The sequence below is a fragment of the Tuber melanosporum genome (assembly GCF_000151645.1).
Source record: "Tuber melanosporum whole genome shotgun sequence assembly, scaffold_63, strain Mel28".
Lineage (NCBI taxonomy): Eukaryota > Fungi > Ascomycota > Pezizomycetes > Pezizales > Tuberaceae > Tuber > Tuber melanosporum.
This window is the reverse complement of record NW_003299110.1, coordinates 69,193-88,529: the sequence shown is the minus strand read 5'-3', so window position 1 is coordinate 88,529 and position 19,337 is coordinate 69,193. Positions and strand designations below refer to the sequence as shown.

The 19,337-nt window shown below is 44.5% G+C and overlaps 1 protein-coding gene across 1 annotated transcript; it reads right to left on the bottom strand.

The window, feature by feature from the left end:
* Window positions 1–17,067: 17,067 nt before the first annotated feature.
* On the bottom strand, window positions 17,068–18,510 carry GSTUM_00009905001 (uncharacterized protein; the record flags this gene model as incomplete). The annotated part of the gene is made up of 2 exons (XM_002840968.1): window positions 17,068–17,160; window positions 18,424–18,510. The coding sequence occupies 2 exons, from the start codon at window positions 18,508–18,510 to the stop codon at window positions 17,068–17,070; spliced, it is 180 nt and encodes a 59-aa protein (XP_002841014.1).
* Window positions 18,511–19,337: the final 827 nt, after the last annotated feature.

The window sequence follows — 19,337 nt, the reverse complement described above, 5'->3', positions numbered from 1 at the left end:
TGGATCTCCAAAAGGTGAGAGGCGGGTATGAAAAATTATGGGCGCTGGCTGAACAGAAAAATTTGGATTGAGCCGAACATAGGATTCTAAGGGCTTCTCCAGGGGCAAGATAAGCAGGAGCTACAGTGTTACCGACAGGCTTATGTGCTTGTGGATTGGGGTTCCGTGGCCGATCACTGCTATTGTATTTAAGATTAGTGGTTTAGTTCTCTCCATGAAGGGATGTTTAGAAATTAATATTATAAGGGAAAGTGAACGGGTGAACTTGGTCTTACTATCTAGCGAGGACAGAGCCATATATTACATGCCAGTTTCAATGATACACTACTGGTAGCCTTTTCCTGCTGTTAATGTCCTGGTGTCAATGTCCCCGATGCCGTGTTACAAGACTCAGAATTCCACCGCCTGTTCAATGCTACAAGTAAAATGGCTACTCTATAATACCAATGGTACTAGTACAGCTAGATTTTCTTACATCCTGGAAGGAATTCGAAGACCTCAATGACGCCCACTCTTTGTCGTGCCCCTCCCGCCCCAGGGAGGTCCCTAGTGGGTCTGATTTGGGAGATAAGGAGGACATGGCTCTTGATTTCTATGATCATTGTGGTCATAGTTTCTGCATAGGCGTTTTTATATGCGTACATTACCTTGTATTGTGAGGTGTTGGCCTTTTAGGCCATACCTCAGTGTGCATGTCATAGATTTTCCTGTAGTTAGTTGCAAATAAACCGCGGATTTGACAATAATAATAATAATCTTACCTCTCGGAATATGGTACCGGCATCATGGCACGGCATTTGACACCATTGGGTTACCTCAAATTCCCAGCAGCTGAGATTTCCAAATTTTAAATTTATATTTCTGTAGTGGCTCGTGCATAGCCATGCCAAGACCAAGGGGCAAAAGCCCGAAAGACAATTTTTGGTCAGTCCCTTAGGCTAGCTCTCGCTTTCTTATCATATCAAAACAAAGTCAACAAGGCCTTTTTATTGACTGAAAGCATGAAACGAAACTTTGGTCAATATTTTTTAGCCAGAATGTCAACAGCTTCAACCTTTCCATCAATAATAACAGCTACACAAATCTTACGACGGCCATAGAGGAGAGGTCGCAAATTCTTGAGTGGATATCCCCCTTGAAGTCCTAGAAGAGGCACCGTGATATATCGACCACTCGCGTTAAAGGTGTGGGGAACTGGGTTTTGAGAACCGTAGAGTACCAAACATGGCTACACGAGAGGAACCCCAGATTGGGGCACAGGACTTTGTTCTGTCAAGGGATTCCGGGAGCGGGAAAGACTTTTGTTTGGTATTATAGCTTGCCTTTCATATCAACCGCCACTGCCACTAACCCACTAACCAGGTGCTTTTTTAGCTCTCTCATTGTTGACACTTTGTGTGACAGCACCGCGAGACCAAACGCTGGGATTGAATTTCTCTACTGTGATTACCGGGTGCAGGAAGGACAGGTCCCAGTAAGCATGATGGGCAGCCTCCTGAGGCAGTTTGTCGCCGGTCTACCACACATACACGAAGAATTCGTCAATGCTTTCCAGACGTCGAAGGGGCGACTCGGGGGACGAGCTCTCCAGCTAGAAAGGATCCTAGAAATGCTTCTTCGGGTGCTTGCGTCGTTTCGGGAAACCTTCATATGCATCGATGCGTTGGACGAGTTTCCCGTGGAACACCGAGCTGAGTTTCTCAAATGTCTGAAACATATTGCTGAAAGATCGTCCAATACTCGTTTTTTTCTGACGGGTAGACCATATATCCTGTTCGAGCTGGACAAGCATTTCTCGAGGCCCAGGGGCATTTTAAAAATTCAACCTAGTCCGCGCGATATAACGAGATATCTGGCCAACAAGTTGAATCACGATCCTCTACCTGATGCGATGGATGATTGCCTACGGCGAGAGATCACGGGAAACATTGCCAATGGGCATTCCAATATGTGGGTATGGTACCGATGCCACTACATCTGATTGACTAGCTAACGATGGTTATAGCTTTCTGTTGGTTACCCTACATATCGAAGCAATTCTAGGAGAGGTGACTATTGGAGAAAGGAGGCAAAAGCTTTACCAAATGACTAATGGCCTGAGCGACGCTTACAGTGTGACCATGGGAAGAGTAAAGAGGCAGAGAGTATCCAAAGCGAGAATAGGCGTTGCTGCGTTAATGTGGATTTCCATGGCGGAGCGGCCGTTGCTTGTCGATGAGTTATGCCATGCCTTGGCTGTGGAAACTGGGTCCATGGACATCAATAGGGGAAAGATTCCATCCATAGAGACTATCCTATCATGCTGTCTTGGACTAGCCACCGTTGACCGTGAAACAACCACAGTCCGTCCCATTCATGCAACTTTGCAGGAATATTTTCGCACCCGTCCTGACCGTTTCCACAGCCCCCATGCCATCATTGCCGAGGCTTGCTTAACCTATCTCAACGTTCAGTCTGTTCGGAAACCTTCAACCACCCACACGTCTGCACCGCCAACATTCCCGCTCGCTGGCTACGCCTCTTGTTACTGGGGAATGCATGCGCGAAAGGAACTGACGGTATATATAAAAACCCTTACGCTTGAGATTCTGCTCCAATTCCCAGAACATATCGGCGCGACTCTTTTCATATTGAATGGGAGAAACATAGGGGGTGCGGGCGCTCCTCTGTGGGGTTTACCGTATTACACTATGCTGCAGCTTTCGGTCTCCATGAGCTTGTTATGGAAGTGATTTTTATGACAAACTACAAAACCGGTGAACGAGATCCCTGGGGCCGTACGCCTTTGATATGAGCTGCTAAGAATGGGCATGCGATATTCCTAAAAGTGTTATTTGATGTCGGTGTTGTCGACCCTAACATAGCCGATTGGTATGGCTACACGCCACTCACTTGGGCCGCTAGATGCGGGCACGAAGGTGTGATAGAGGTACTGCTGGCTCAACCCGATGTCGAAACAGACTCATCAGATTTATATGGGCAAACACCACTGTCTTGGGCCGCTGAGAAGGGACACGAAGGGGTTGTGAAGGTGTTGCTGAACCGTGCAGATGTCAGCCCCAACACACCAGATTGGCGTGGCCGGACACCGCTCTCTTGGGCTGCTGAGAAAGGCCGAGAGGGAGTAGTGAGGCTACTCCTGGACCAACCTGACGTCAACACCAACTCAGGAGATGTGATGAACCGGACGCCGCTAATTCGAGCGGCGAAATTTGGGCATGTAGGAGTGGTGAAACTGCTGCTAGGCTGCCCCTGTGTCAACCCCAATTTGGTAGATGGTGATGGGCAAACACCACTGTCGTGTGCGGCTGCGACTGGACATGAGGGGGTGGTGAAGATCCTTTCAACCTGGGCCGACGTCGACCCTTACCCGTTAGACAACTCTGGCCGGGGGCCGCTCTCGTTAGCCTCTGAGCGCGGGCACACAGGAGTAGTAGAGATACTATTGGCCTGGCTGAGGCGATCCAGCAAGCTCCGCGGGGTTCGTTCGATTTTCCTAGGTCGCCACAGCTTTCTGCCTCTCGTGAATTGATATCTGGGGTATAACAGCTATTCCGGTAACGTTATTTGTGCGACGCTTGTTGCGCGACCAGTTCCTCGTATCATACCGTCTCCCACTACCACGGAGATTGAGGGCCACCAGTAATCATCCTCCCTGAAACCGTGACGAGGTGTAGTGCGTTTTGGGCTGGATTACCGCGGACGGAAGGAATAACACACTCTTTTCCACTTTTGCACTTTGAGGCAGTTCTTTCTTTTGTGCCTATTAGCGCAAATACTCTGAGTTTAAGGAATCGGGTCTGATAGGCAATATGTCTAAGTTACTCCATTTTCCTAGCCACCCCGAGAGTTCTATACCTTATCCCCTCTTATATTCAAAATGCTCCCCTTCTCATGAATGTATATAAACCTCAAGTAGATAGACATATCCGCGCTTAATTTTTACCTCTACATACCCACCCTTCCCCATATTCCATTTTTCTACCCAAAACCTGGGGTCATTAATTTCTTAATCTTTACCTCGCTCCTCCTCTCCCTTCTCGCAGCTCCTTCAGAGGCACTATGGCTCTCCAGTTCCAAACCAACCCTCCACGCGGAGACCCAAACTACGCCCCCCCCCTTCTCGTGAAGCAAGATTTCCAAGTTTTTCACTCACTTAACCGTGGTTCCCGGTTGTGTTGGGTGGGATTTAGTAGCCGACAATTCTCTCAAGCCTTGGTGTCCTCTGGGGGGAATTTTCGTTGGCAGTGGGATTTCCAATGAGAGGGGGAAACATGAGGAAAAAAAGCGCAAAAGCACAATAATCCATGCTATGAGTAGAGGAGGTATGATAAGATCTAGGTATATGACACTCATGGGATATCACTCGTTATGAATTTTTCGACTCTAGGTAGGATATGGATCCGGATACATTGAACCTCCTTATCCCCACCCCACAGGCACTTGGCGGCCCATCCACGACGGGATAACTGAGTGGGCGCTTGAAATGTGCCATAGTATTGCTGGGTCCGATAACCTACGTGGTGGGCTGGATGGGGAAAGTAGGAATTCGGAAGGGGTTCGGTAGAATGGTTGGCACTCTTGTCGGTTGCGGATGAGTTATATCAAGTGCTAATTTACGCTGGAAATAATGATTGTCACCTCGGAATTTGCGTTGAGTTTTTGGGGTCGGTTTGACTGTCACGGAAGCTTCAGGAACGCCTTCGCCAGGTCCTACTCTCGTGGAGAGTAGTCAATGGGTAGTTTATCTATATGGATACCCCTAGAAGGGGAGAAAAAGGAGATGAATACAGAGAAGAAACAAAATGGGGAAAAAGGAAATTTCCAATAAGGGATCTATCTATAGGACCGGGGAATGGGAATAAGGATAAACGGTGCAAGTTAACAAGATTTAATGAAATAGTCCCCCGGGCGAAGTACCCTAAACACTAGTAATGCATACCCTTAACCGGCTATAAAGGTTTCATAGGGAGAAGGGGCGTAGTTGCAGCGTATTAGTATACACCATCCTTGGGTCGTTTTGCATGCATCTGCTGCCTCAGTTCATTCCGCTTGGCAGATCTTGCCTCCCTCTTCTCAGCTACCTCCCTCCTCCGCTCCTGGAACCGCTCTTCAGCTCTCACCTTTACGCCCAGTTAGTATTGAGGAAGCTAGGCGGATACCCAGATGTAGGGATTTACCTTTCGTTTATCGACCATCTTTGGGAGACCCAGGTTCTCTTCCTGGATCCTGGCCGCCTCGTAGATGTTCTCGTAGCAGAATAGGTCCACAAAGTTTCGGCGTCCTCGGGTGACTGGAAATGTTCGGTGTGTAATAATTGCACCTTTGAACATGAAACAGTCACCGCGTCCGACCTCCACCTTGTACCCTAACTGCCACAGAGCGATTTCCCCTCCTTCCCAACCTCCGGCCCCAAAAGGGATAATGGTATTGAAAACTGACGGTTCGTTGTCCCAATTCTGCTGGTCGGGCCCACCATCGGAACCCGCACCTTGTCTAATGGCGACACTGTGCCACGGGCTCGTGAGGCCAGAGAGCTTACCGCTAGTTGCTTTGCTCACACTATTGACCATTGAGATATACATCTCGGGGTTGTAAATTCGTAGGAAATCCGCGAGGTATGAAAACAAGGACTGGTTCGCCTTTAACCATTCATCCGCGAGGGGTTTCCCCTTCTCATAGTCCGGACTGAAATGGACCTCCCCAGCAGAATTTGCCCAAAGGGCGTAGTGACGGACCACAAAACCACCGCCTTCGCGGCTAGATTCAGAGGTCGGCACACGGCACAAGAGCTTAGATGATTGCTCTAGGGTGTCGATGAGTTCCAGAGGAATACGGAATCGGTATGCCAGGACCACTCCAGAAGCATCTTTAATCTCCACCGGGTGTTCCGTGGAAGGGAGAAATCGTAATCTTGCAGCTGCATCCTCCTTTTCACGTTTCCTGGAGATTGCACCATCGGAGATGCGTGCCTGATTCCGAAGGGCCTTGTAAGTTATCTTGGTTGTCAACTCCCTGGTGGATCTGGTCTGGGAGAGGAAGGCGGCGAGACGTTCCTCAACATAGTATTTCAAAGTACGGGTAGCGAGGGAAACTCCGATATTTCTTGCATTGAAGACTCCACAGGTGAGTAGGTGGTTGAGACGTTTTTGAAAGCGGCGGGACCGTCTTTCTGGGAGTGCTACGATTGGGGCTGATGAGCCTGACTTATTAGGATTGGTATTGGGCATCTGAGTTGGGTATTTTGAATTAGTACTGTTTGTATGCCTTGTCTCTTAGCTCGACTCGGAGTTACATATAAAATTGACAACAGGAAATCACACACACATACCATGGTAAATAGAGACCAAAGACAAAGATTGGATAAATTTGGAATTGATTGTGTTGAATGAAGTGTTGGAAGGTTCGACACAGGTAGAAAAGTAATTACTACTAGAGGATCAATAGAAGTTGGTCCTTGTTTACACTCATGTTTAGTAACGCCAAGAACTTTCTGATTTTTCCTTATAAATACTCAAAATTGAATCCGAGCTTTAGGGTATGTGTAACCGGTACGGGTACTCGGTTATTGGTTTTGTTTTATGTTTTGTTTTAAGTATCGCTTTGATACTTGGTTTGTTTTAAGTATCGTTTGATACTTGGTTTTGTTTTATGTTTTGTTTTAAGTATCGCTTTGATACTTGGTTTGTTTTAAGTATCGTTTGATACTTGGTTTTGTTTTATGTTTTGTTTTAAGTATCGCTTTGATACTTAAGGAGTTTTACCAAAGTGTATCGATTGATTCCTTTGATTAGTTTCGTTCATGCTAGACATGAACAGATTTGTGTATTTAAAGACCGCCTGTTTCTACGATAGAAAAGGCAGACTTCGACAGACAGTATTTCAATATACTTAGTTGAACGGTTACTTCTTTGTTCTCCAGTACACCCTCGAAGCCTCCTTTAGTTCTCAGCTCTCGCCTCCTCTCTGGAAGAGCAGGCCACCTGCCAACTATCGTATCTATTACCGATAACGTGATTAGCACCTTGCGAACACGTTACAGTATGCTCCATCACACTTATTTTCCTCAAATTAGTTTTCAATACTACGAAACTATCACATTCCTGTCTCTCCTCTGCTCCCATAATGGTTCCTGCATAGGGGTATAGTTAACTCATCCTTTGCCTGCCTTTGCCTTACCTGGTCATTTTCCTTGATGGGGGAGTTATCTGGATTCACCCAGTGGTCCTATTGTGATGAGGGGTCTTGCTTAGCTCTTATACAGTTGGCTTTTGTTTTCCTCCTAGCCTTGGGCAGTTGTCAGGCTAAGTGTTTGCATTAACAACTGGGAGTAGACTTCATGTTGGATTCTGGAACACCACTGCAGACTTGGGTTGAAAACATTTTTTCTGAGTTTATGGAACTTTGTTAGTTATCTTCCTCCTTCATTCATTCATTCTGCCTACTGCTAGTATGATCTATTCTACCTAGTAATATCATCTATTACAGAACAAGAAACTATATAAGAGGTGTGGTAATATAGATGTAGGAATTAGATTGTTACAATTTAGTTTATTCTGGGTCACATGGCTCTCTATCAACCTTAGTTGTATCAGCTGGTACCCTACTACTCTCAATCGTTTTGGCTAGTACCCTACTTCTGTATCCTCTTCTTCACTCCCTTAGGTAGTTCTTTTAGCTCTTCCTGCTGGATAGCTTTATACTCTTACTCTGCCACAAGCTTTTACTTGTAATTATTGCTCTTTTCTTACAGTGACAGGTGTTCTTACTTCATATTCTGGTAGGCAACTACATCTATAGGATACTTTTATTCACTTTTTAGTTAAGACCTATTCATTATTTTAAGTTTCTAAATATAGTTAGCTGTGAGTCAGGTACTATTTACTTGTAGGTAAGGGGTTAATTTCAGATTGACATTTAGGGTTTCCTTGATTGGAGTTTTCTACTGTTCAGTAGGGGTTTACTATTTGAGTAGTAAATTTATTTACTTTGATGGCTTAGCTATAGCTTCCTGTTTTTACCTGTTTGTAGATTACGATATGGTAGACTGATGGTGGAGCTATTTACAACAATGGGATGTTAAGTTGTATTAGGTAGAGACAATGTATATAGACTCAGAATTGTCTAGGCCAATCGAGATTCATTTGGTAGATGGAGATTTGTCTAGGAAGGTGTAATGAAACTCCACAGAGTACTATTACAGTTAGCCAAACCTATGCTAAAACCAGTGTGAAGAGACTACTGCAGTAGGAATTGTGGTAGACCAGAGTCTACTGAGTAGAGGTACTATTAGTTAGGTACCTTAGTTGGACGTACTATGCTATACTAAGAAGTACAGAGGTACTAGTAAGGAGTGGTGGTTACCCTAGTAGGTAGAGTAATACAAGTAGTCAATTTGAGAATTACCCTAAATTGCTTGATGGTGAGTTCAGGTAGAGTTATCCTATCTTTGAACCAGAGTTACCCTGTTTTAGATCATGGGTTATCTTGCTATGAAGCCATGTTACCCTACCTTGAAAGTAACTTGTTACACAGGGCTTTGAGGAAAGTTACTAGATTGTTTGTTATGTGAGACTATGCAGAGTGTTCAAATCTCAGGTAGTGCAGATCACTTCTGCACAACTAGTTGAGCTCTGAACAAGCTGTAACTTGGAGGTGTGGTGGCTAACACCACTCCTCCAGCCCTGTTATAAGTTCCTAGCACTATGGGCTACAGCTTGGAGAGTTACTGTAAGTCTAGTAAAACCTACAAGTAGAGATCCTCATGGAATACTGTATATGCTCATGCGGTCCATCCAACCAGACGCTATCTACAAGATATATGAAGGGTAGAGGAGAACTTGGAGAATGGCCTCCAGGTGGTTTCAGGCAAAATAGATCAAGACTGACAGAGTAATACCACTATGAAGTTAGAAGTAGTACAGTATAACGATCCCTCTTCAGATAGTTAGTTCTTGGCGATGGAGAATGATACTTCTCTTCTTACCCTTCTTCTTTCTTTAGTATTACGATGGTACTAGGCCTCTGCCTACAATACCAATAGCACAAGACTTTTGTCTTCAATCGGGAACACCTATTGTAAGCTTTCTCTAACTCTTCTTTGTGAAGAGCTTTCCTTGGTATAACAATAAAGGTTGCAATAATGATAACGATCGTGAAGGTATTTTATATTGGTTAAAGTAATAAGTAGGAAAAGTACTTAGCATTTAATCTAATTTTATTTAAACTTGTACCGCCAATACTGGTATACGACGAGCCCCAGCCAGTACAGAGATTCTGCTAACTGGAATACCACTAATCCTAAGCTAACTAAGTCTACGGCCCTGCACCTGCCATCCCCGAGTCATGCCCGCATGAGAACTAATTACAAGACCATTAAACAACCCAGTGCCTACCCCAGTCCACGTCTGTAGCCCCTCTGGTATGAAGCTAACTAGGACTAAGCATAACTGAAGCTGAGCAAAAGACCAACTTGACCAAGTTCCTCGTCCAACAAATATAAAATCACTACCGCCTGGTCTGAAAACTGTCCCGTACAACCTCCACTACAATAGAAAACCAACAAACATACAAACTAAACCTATAGGCAACACAATAGCAGGGAAGAGGCAACCAACATGTTAACCTCTCGTACCTGCATGTCAGGCCGTCGACCCTATGAACCCACTTTGCCGGTTGCCTCCGAGGAGCGTACTTGTGAGAAAGACTTGTACCCGCTGCCTGTCATCCAACCAAAATAACATAAACATAGGAAATACATAGAGGTAGTAACAGATCAAAAAGGTCAGTAGGGCCTATCTCCCACCTGTGGTGCCATGCCTCCTCCTGCCAATCCCGTAACCAAACTAAGAAAACCAAACAAATCTCACACAATCCAGCACACAAGACCCAAACAAGTCCAACCAGGTAGTCATAACCCACTATCTGCACAGGTGGCCATCAGCCAGCCAGTCCATCAGGGAGCTTTACAGCACTCAGCAGCTTCGCCCAATAGCCCTAGCCGGACTGGAAACACTTAATTAGACCTCGCCCAACCTGACACAGGCCCGACCGATGCTCGCAGGTACCTCTCCTCCTCCAATCATCCCCCCCCAAGCCCTACACGCTAGACGCCATAGAGCCCACCCAGCCCTCCAGCCCCTCAGACAGATCAACCATCTGATAGCCACATGACAGCCCATGTCTAGCCCTATCGGGCAGCCACTGGTCTTGGCCACACTAACAGAGCCCCAACTCCCAGCACCCTGCAGCCAAGGGGGACCCACCAGCCACAGTCGGGAGCCACAAAGAAGGCAGCACCAATACCGGAAGGCACCGGCACCAGCCTTACCATCCAACCCAGTCGAACCAAAGTCCAACCCAGTCGAACCAAAGTCCAACCCAGTCGAACCAAAGTCCAACCCAGTCGAATCAAAGTCCAACCCAGTCGAACCAAAGTCCAACCCAGTCGAACCAAAGTCCAACCCAGTCGAACCAAAGTCCAACCCAGTCGAACCAAAGTCCAACCCAGTCGAACCAAAGTCCAACCCAGTCGAACCAAAGTCCAACCCAGTCGAACCAAAGTCCAACTCAGTCGAACTGAAGTCCAACCAAGCTGGGAAAGAGAAGGCAGAGCCAGCCGAAGCCAGCCCCACAGGTCCGTCAATAAATACAGACCGAACAACAGGCAAGAGTTACCCCCAACTGACGAGATATGAAGGGGGAGGGCGTGTGAACAGGAGCAGACAAATAGGAAGTAGGCCCTACTTGCAATGGGTGAAGCTGCCAACCACAATCCGCAACCGAACCACCCAAACACCAGACAATGTGAGTGTCTGGCAGCCAATCATCCCACACCACCCTAGGCAGTAATGAAAAACCACACCAGGGGGTAAGATTTTTCAGGGTCAAAGCCATCCCCACTGAGGTGAGGAGGAGACACCTGACTGAACCACCATAAATGCCGCAAGGACAAAAACTCCAAGGGAATGGTGATAAACAACATTATAGGATTCCGACCATAGAAACGAAAATGTAACGAGGAGGGCCGGGTGGATACCGCCCTGCTACATAAGAAATGATGTACCTAGTACGATGAGTTGATACTTGGGAAGGTCATCAGTCTAACCCAAGTGCGTTTTGTATCGTAGAAACTAAGGACTCTGTTAAAACCCAACAAGAAACATGAGTTGGCCCAGAGAATGACATGGGTGATCCCTCCAAATACAAAGTTCAATCCCTCCCAATTGAATGTGAAATCTGCGAGTAGACGATAGATAGGAAGCCGAAGACATTTTACCAAAAGGGGCACGTAAGTAACCGTGATGAAGTACTCGAAGTGACAGCATTTTGAGAAACTATCAGGTAACGAAACAAGAAGCAAACAAGTAATCCACCACACAAGGCTAGCAGACCTCAACACCAAGAACCTCAGGAACTACTGAGTGAACTCAGATATTTCCCCCAGAATCTAAGGCATCAAGGCCCACCATGGGTGTGAAAGAAAGACTCGGGGCAAAGCAAAGGCAAGGACGAGGAAAAGTACTTAGAATTCAATCTAATTTTATTTAAACTCGTACCGCCAATACTGGCATACAATGAGCCCCCGCTAGCAGAGGGATACCACTAACCAGTATACCACTAATCCTAAGCTAACTAAGTCTACGGTCCTGCACCTACCATCCTTGAGTCATGCCTGCATGAGAACTAATTACAAGACCATCAAACAACCCAGTACCCGCCCTAGTCCAAGTCTGTAACCCCTCTGGTATGAAGCCAACCAGCACTAAGAGTAGCCGAAGCCGAGCAAAAGACCGACCCGACCAGGTTCCTCATCCAACAAACATAAAATCACCACCATCTGGTCTAAAAACCGCCCCTCAACTCCTCCACCACAGTAGAAAACCAACAAAACACACAAACTAATACTACAAGTGACATAATAGCAGGGAGGAGGCAACCAACATGTCAACCTCTTGTGCCCACATGTCTGGCTGTCGACCCTATAAACCCACTTTGCCAGTTGCCTATGTAGAGCGTACCAGTGTGGAGGACCTGTACCAGCTGCCTGTCCCCCAAACAAATAAGACAAACATAAAAAATACATAGAGGTAGTGACAGACCGAAAAGGTCAGTGGGGCCTATCTCCCACCTATGGTGCCATGCCTCCTCTTGCCTAACCCGTAGCCAAACTAAAGAAACCAAACAAACCCCACAAAACCTAACGAGCAAGACCCAAACAAGTCCAACCAGACAGTCGCAACCCACTATCCGCACAGGTGGCCATCAGCCAACTGGTCTATCGGGTAGCTTTACAGCACTTAGCAGCTTCACCCAACAGCCCAAGCTGGACTGGAAACACTTAATTAGACCTCGTCCAACCTGATGCAGGCCCGACCGGTACTCGCAGGTGCCTCTTCCTCCCCAATTAGCCCCGTTCAAGCCCCACACACCAGATATCATAGAGCCCATCCAGCCCCCCCAGCTGCTCAGACAGATCAACCATCCGATAGCTACAGGACGGGCTATACCTAGCCCCATCAGGCAGCCACTAGTCTTGGCCACGCTAACAGAGCCCCAACCCTCAATATCATATAGCCGAGGGGGGCCTACCAGCCACAGCCTGGAGCCACAAAGGAGGTAACACCAATACCTAAAGGCGTCGACACCAGTCATACCATCCAACCCAGCTGAACTGAAGTCTAACCAAGTCGGGAAAGAGTAAGCAGAGCCAGCTAAAGCCAGCCTCACAGGTCTGGCAATAGGCACAGACTGAATGACAGGTAAGGGGCATCCCCAACTGACGTGACAAGAAGGGGGAGGGCGAACAAATAGAAGGAGACAAACAGAAGGTAGGCTCCACTTGCAATGGGTGAAGCCACTAACTACAATCCACAACCGAACCACCCAAACACACAGACAACGCGAGTGTCTGGCAGCCAATTGTCCCACACCACCCCAGGCAGTAACAGAAGACCATACCAGGGGGTAAGATTTTTCAGAGTCAAAGCTATCTCCACTGAGATGGGGAGGAGACACCTGACTGAATCACAGTAAATGCTACAAGGACAAAAGCTCCAAGGGAACGGTAATAAACAACATCGTAGGATTCCGACCGTGGAAATATAATGTAATGAGGAGGGGCTGAGTGCATACCGCCCTGCCACCTGAGGAATGATGCGGCCGGTATGATGAGTTGATACTCGGAAAGGTCATCAGTCTAACCCGAGGGCATTTTGCATTGTGAGAACTAAGGACTCGGTTAAAACCCAATAAGAAAGATGAGCTGGCCCGTTGAACGACACGGGTGATCCCTCCAAACACATTGTTCAATCCCCACCAAACGAACATGAAACCTGTAAGTAGATGATAGACAGGAACCTGAAGACATTTTACTGAAAGGGGCTTGTAAGTAACCATGATGAATAGCTCGAAGTGCCAGTATCATGAGATAACCAGCAGGCAATGAAACAAGAAGCAAACAAGTAATCCGCCACGCAACACCTAACAGACCTCAACACAAAAATCCCAGGAACTACTGAGCGAACTCAGATATCTCCTGCAGAATCTAAGGCATCAAGGCCTATTGTAGGTACGAAAGAAACACTTGGGGTGAAGCGAAGGCAAGGACAAGGAAAAGTACTTAGAACAAAACGTGAAGAACCTATCCTCCTCAGCTATACCGGCCTTCTTATATGATATTCTTCCCGCCCATTGTCATGTGGCCCAAAGTGGTCACATGTGTGAAACCAAATCATAACAAACTAGTGATATGACCAAAGTGGTCACATGCTCAAAACCCATGACCCCATAGCAAGATCATATGCGAAAACTTATAAACCAATCATAATACAATAAACAAGTTATATGATATGAATGAGTCACTTGTGTGAAACCCATGACCTCATAACAAGGTCATGTGCTAAATATCAATCCTATGGGTAAGGCATACCCACAAGGTACACTTGCAAGGCATACTTGCCAGGCACCTATCTCATGACTCATATTCAAGTCATGTGCAAAACATATCAAACCATAATAAAACAAATCATATGATCAAAATGTATCATATGCATAAAACAATAACATACCTATGACTCATAATTATGCGTCATGTGAAAACCCTTTCCTTGCCATGCCACATTTGTGATATTAGCTCCCTTCTCCCTAAGCCTAAGTCCCATCAGACTTTATCTCCTAGTTGCAATAGTTCCCGTCCAGCTGAGCACATGGTTTTTTTCAGCTTGTGGAACTTTTCATCTGCAGTCTGCCATCTGACCCTTACTGATTCCAAGGTTAGGTTCGCCATCTCGATCGTGTACTGCTGATTATCATTCAGCTGTCTTAGCTCCGCAATTGTTTTGTTATTTGCCGAAATTATTGCCTCGGCCCTGGCAAGTTGTTCTCAGAGTCCTCTGATTTGCCTATGTAGGCTCCTGATATTCAGTTCCATATCTGCAGAGGAGTTTTGGGCCCCTCCCTCCCTAGGCCATGTCCTCATGGCCCAAGGCTTCTTGGCATCCTCTTCTTCCAACTCTTTCTTACTTCTGTCCTTCTGTGAGTAGTATCCTACAGAGATTTTTCTTATCCTGCACATCCTGCACCTGTTTTTGAAGCACTGTTGCCAGTGCTTTATGGCATGGTCCGGGCATGGACCACACTTTCTGTATTCTCTTGGAAACTATTCCAAGCCTTCTTTGTCGCCAAAGTGTGTTTAGTATTTATCATCATAGCATACCATTCATGACATAGTATTATGCTGTGCTTGTTTTTCTCTTTTATTGAGTTCTTTGTCAGTCGGTCCCATGAATGAGTATTTGGGACTGGTTGGTGTAGTTTGGTAGGGGCTATCACCCCAGTCCTGGTATAGTTACAACAGCATGGAAGGCTTTTCCTCGCCGTTGTCTTAGTTGAATGTGATCGTCACCTGGGTCGGGCTTGTCTGGGTATCATTGGTGGAAGGTTGAGAGGGCATCTTGTGGGTTTTCAAAGTTGTATGTGTAATACCAAGTTTTATCATATTCAGGCGAATAACCAGTCCACTGGATTCAGTATTGGAGGTTGCAGTAGAAGAAGTGGGAATCGATTATGTTGTCTAGTTCGTATTCTGGTTCTCCATTGAGTTCAATTGGAGGTGGAGGAATAATTGTTTGTGAGGGAAACTTATTATTGTTGTGCAATTTGAGGAATGAGAAGTAGAATGTGTTAGGTATTCACATTGAGGAGAGAAGATCGAGCTTATAAGCTCGGTTACCCACTCGATTTAGTATTCACAATGGTTTGACTTTCTTGTAGTCTAATTTCTTTGATGGTCATGTTGTATGGATATTGCATTGTAGTTGCCACACTATATCTCCCAGTTGTATATTCGGATTCGGTCTGCGGTACTTATCGTATTGTTCTTTTTGCTGTTGCTGTAATTGACTCATTTCGTATTGTAATGTCTTGTGTAGTTTTCTCATATCTGCTTTATCTGGTATTATGCTGTTAATCATATGATATGTGGTAGGACTTTGTAGATGTTGTCCATAATTCGTAAAGAAGGGTGTGGTGTCTATTGTTTCTTATTTTCCATTGTTGTATGCAAATTCTGCCATTAATAATAGCTTATACCAATTATCTAGTTGATAGTTGACATAGGCCAGTAAATATTATTCGAGGATTGCATTTACCTATTCTATTTGTCCATCTCTTTACGGGTAAAATGCAGTGCTCAGCTAAATTTGTATTCCCATTTCCCCAGTTACTTTTTTCTACAATCCTGATGTGAACAATATTCCTTGATCCGTAATGATATTCTTTGGAAGACGATACAGTCTGAAAACCTCTCGGAAGAAGGTTTGTATAAAATCCTACAGATCTATATTTTTTCTGACTGGAATAAAATAACTCAGTTTGGTCAGAAGATCTACTACAACCAGGATGCCATCTTATTGTTCCGATGGTAGTAGGTTCGTGATAAAATCCATAGTAATTGTTTCCCAGTGTCATTTTGGAACTTCGTTTGATTTCAGTAATCCGTAAGGTACATGTTTAGGTGTTTTTGTCCTTTAGCATATGTCGTAACCTTTGTTATATCTTTTAATATCTTCGTACAATCTTGACCAATAGAATGACCTTATGATGAATTCTGTTGTTTTAGTTGTTCCTACATGTCCTGCCATTGGGATATCATGATATTGTCATATGATGTTTGTCCTTATCTTTTCTTCTTCCAGAATCCACTGTTTTCCATTGTAACACATATTTCCATCTTCCCATCAGCATAAACCTAGAGTAATTCCTTTCATCTCCTTTTTTCCTTCCTTCAAGACTTCCCTTATTGTCCATATTGTTTTGTCTTCTTCATTTACCTTCTTGATTCCTTGTCCTTCCTTGGATGTGAATTTGATAACTTCCATTACCTGGAAGTAGGCTTTTGGTAACAGTATTTGTGTTTTCTGTTTAATCTTTGCATTTTCTTTTATTTGTGGTTTGTCGCTTGCAATCTATGTGAGATCATCTGGCTTTTGGCTCTCTATTCCTGGTCTGTATTTAATCTTGAAGTTGTATTTACTGAGTTGTTCCATCTATCTTATCTGGCAGTTATTCAATTCCTTCCTAGTTATGAGTGGGACCAGATTTTTGTGATCCGTGAGAACTTGGACCAGCTGGTTGTTGTTCAGGACGTATCTCCTCCACTTCTTTAATACTTGAACTATTGCTAATAGGTCTTTATTTGCAACATCGTAGTTGCATTTTGCGGGGTCATTGTCTTAGACCGATAAGATACTGGCCTCCATTTTCCGTCTTCGCATTGTTATGACAGTATGCCTGAGTATACATACTTTGAGGCATCTATTTCGATCATCATCCTTCGATTTGCGTCGAAATGGACCAGTATCGGTGCTGATGTCTGATGTGTTCTGATTCCATCATATACTTTTTATTCCATTTCTCCTCATTCCCATTTCTTGTCTTTCTTGGTTAGATTATAGAGTGGTTTTACAAGTCTGATAAACCCTTCTATGAATCTTCGATAAAAGTTGCAAAATCTGATGAAGCATTGAACGTCCCTTTTATTGTTAGGTTTTGCCCAATCCCATATTGTTACCGCTTTGACTGGATCAACCTTGACTCTGCTTTTGTTGACGATGAATCTGAGGTATTCGGTTTCTTTATTATGTAATTTGCATTTTGTTTCTTCATTCCTGAATCTTGTATCGCAGCCAAGATGTTGCTAACTGTTAGGAATACCAGAACCCGATACCTAGGAACCACCCTAAGTAGGGTAACCCCACTTGGAATTGGAATCTCTGGTCTCCAACACTCCCCTCCAGCTCCCTTACAGGGCCCGCACGTCATCATATATATCAATCTTAGTTGTGTCCTGTGACTATATTACCACAGAATTGAAGGTGTTAAATTAACGCCATATACATCTTTGCCGTCCATCTGACCGGATCCTGTTCGCAGGATATATGGGAGAGGACCTTCAGCTAGGTCTGAGAAGTAGAACAGAGTAATTCTGTCAACTACCTAGAGAGTTACTTGGCTTCAAAGACATGACACCTTTGGCATTGGCTATAAGTAACGGGACGGTTTCGTATTAAGAGATGGTATCAAATGGTAAAGGATCTCCAGTAGAGACCAATACATTTACATCCACCAGAAGAGTTTAGAACTCCAAAAGACACTACCAAAGAAGCCAACGAACTTCACGGAGCATTGCAACTGGGTTTCGGAACATGTTTTAACCATGGGGTGATTCTCAATACTACAATGGTCGCTGAAACCTACTACCCAGAGAGCAACCAAGAGTTGCCAACAGAGGGATTAATTACCAATCTGGTGGAATAGCTTCCTGTGAGTTAATAGAAAGTCATTCAGAGAAAATCTATCAGTTGAGTATGGAGTTACAAAGGATCAGAGTCAGACGACCTACAATAGTTGTAATGACGACCACCTTTGCAGATATAGCCGTGGATAAAACTGATCATTTTATCAATAGCGAAGACAATTGTGGCCAACTCAGTTCAACTTGAGAACTAGACCATAAGTCTAAAGATCCTGCTAATTGGGATATTACTATTTGGGACAGCACGTTCCTAAGAAGAAATATCGTAATTACTGAAGAGGGTGTGATGGTTTTCAGGGTCCACAGATGTTCGCACCTTGGAAGAAAACTCGATGTGGTAAATTATGATTGAAGAAGTACATAGTTGTATGAAAAATAGATGTAGTCCGCGAACACTCAGATGTGGAATATAAATATTGAAGTGCCTCCTAAGCTGTAGACATGATCAAGCAATTGAGAAGAGACCTTAACAATATAATATTGTTTTTACGATTCTACCCTACTTTACCTATTTTACTTCGCTCCTAGTAGTCATAAATGAAACGAGCAAAGTCCGAGCCTTCCTAGACAATCTCCATCTACAGAAACAAATCTCGATTGGCCTAGACAATATTGAAGTCTATCAAGTTGTCTCCGCCTAACACTAATGTCCTTCCGATGTTGTTGCATATTTTCTGAATAGATGAGTATGTCATCTTGCTATACGATACAACATATGTCAAGGTACTTGTTTAGTACCTTGTTGATCTATTGTTGGAATGAAGCTAGTGCATTAGTTAACCTAAAGAGCATAACCGGGTATTTAAACATTCCATATCTTGAAGTGAATGTGATTTTCCATTCGTCTCCTGCTTTGATCCGTATGTTGTGATATGCATCCTCAATATCCAATTTGGTAAAGTATTTGGCCAATCGTAATCTGTCTAATGCTTCTCCAATCAAGGGTAGTGGGTACCAATATTTCTTGGTAACTGAATTGAGAGCTCTGTAGTCGACGCAGAGTCTCATTTTTCCATCCTTCTTTTTGACAAATAGTATAGGAGATTCTCCTGAAGCAAAGGAATCTCTAATCTATCCCCTATTCAGGTTTTGTTTAATGTACTTTCTGAGTTCCTCGAGTTCTGCTTCTCCTAGGGGATATAGCTTCTTGTAAGGAATTTCCTTTGGTTTTCCTGTTTTTTTGTGCTTGTCCAGCTGAATCTCATAGTCTATTCCTGGTCTCCTTAGTGGTAGCCTAGCAGCTTCCTCTTCTTGGAACAGATTTGTAAATTGATGATATTCTTTTGGAATCAATTCTTTCCACCCCTTTTTACTCTGATACTTCTGATCTTGGATTGCCAGCTCAGTGCTGATCTTGATTTTTGCTAGGACCGCTTTTTTGTCTTCACATGTGCATTTGAGAACTCCTGTGGTATCTACTCTTTGATAGTACTTTCCGAAGGCCTGTGCTATGATCTCTTTGATCTCAATCTTTTCTGTGGTATCGGGCTGGGTTTGGTCTGTGCTCCCAAACCCCTTATCT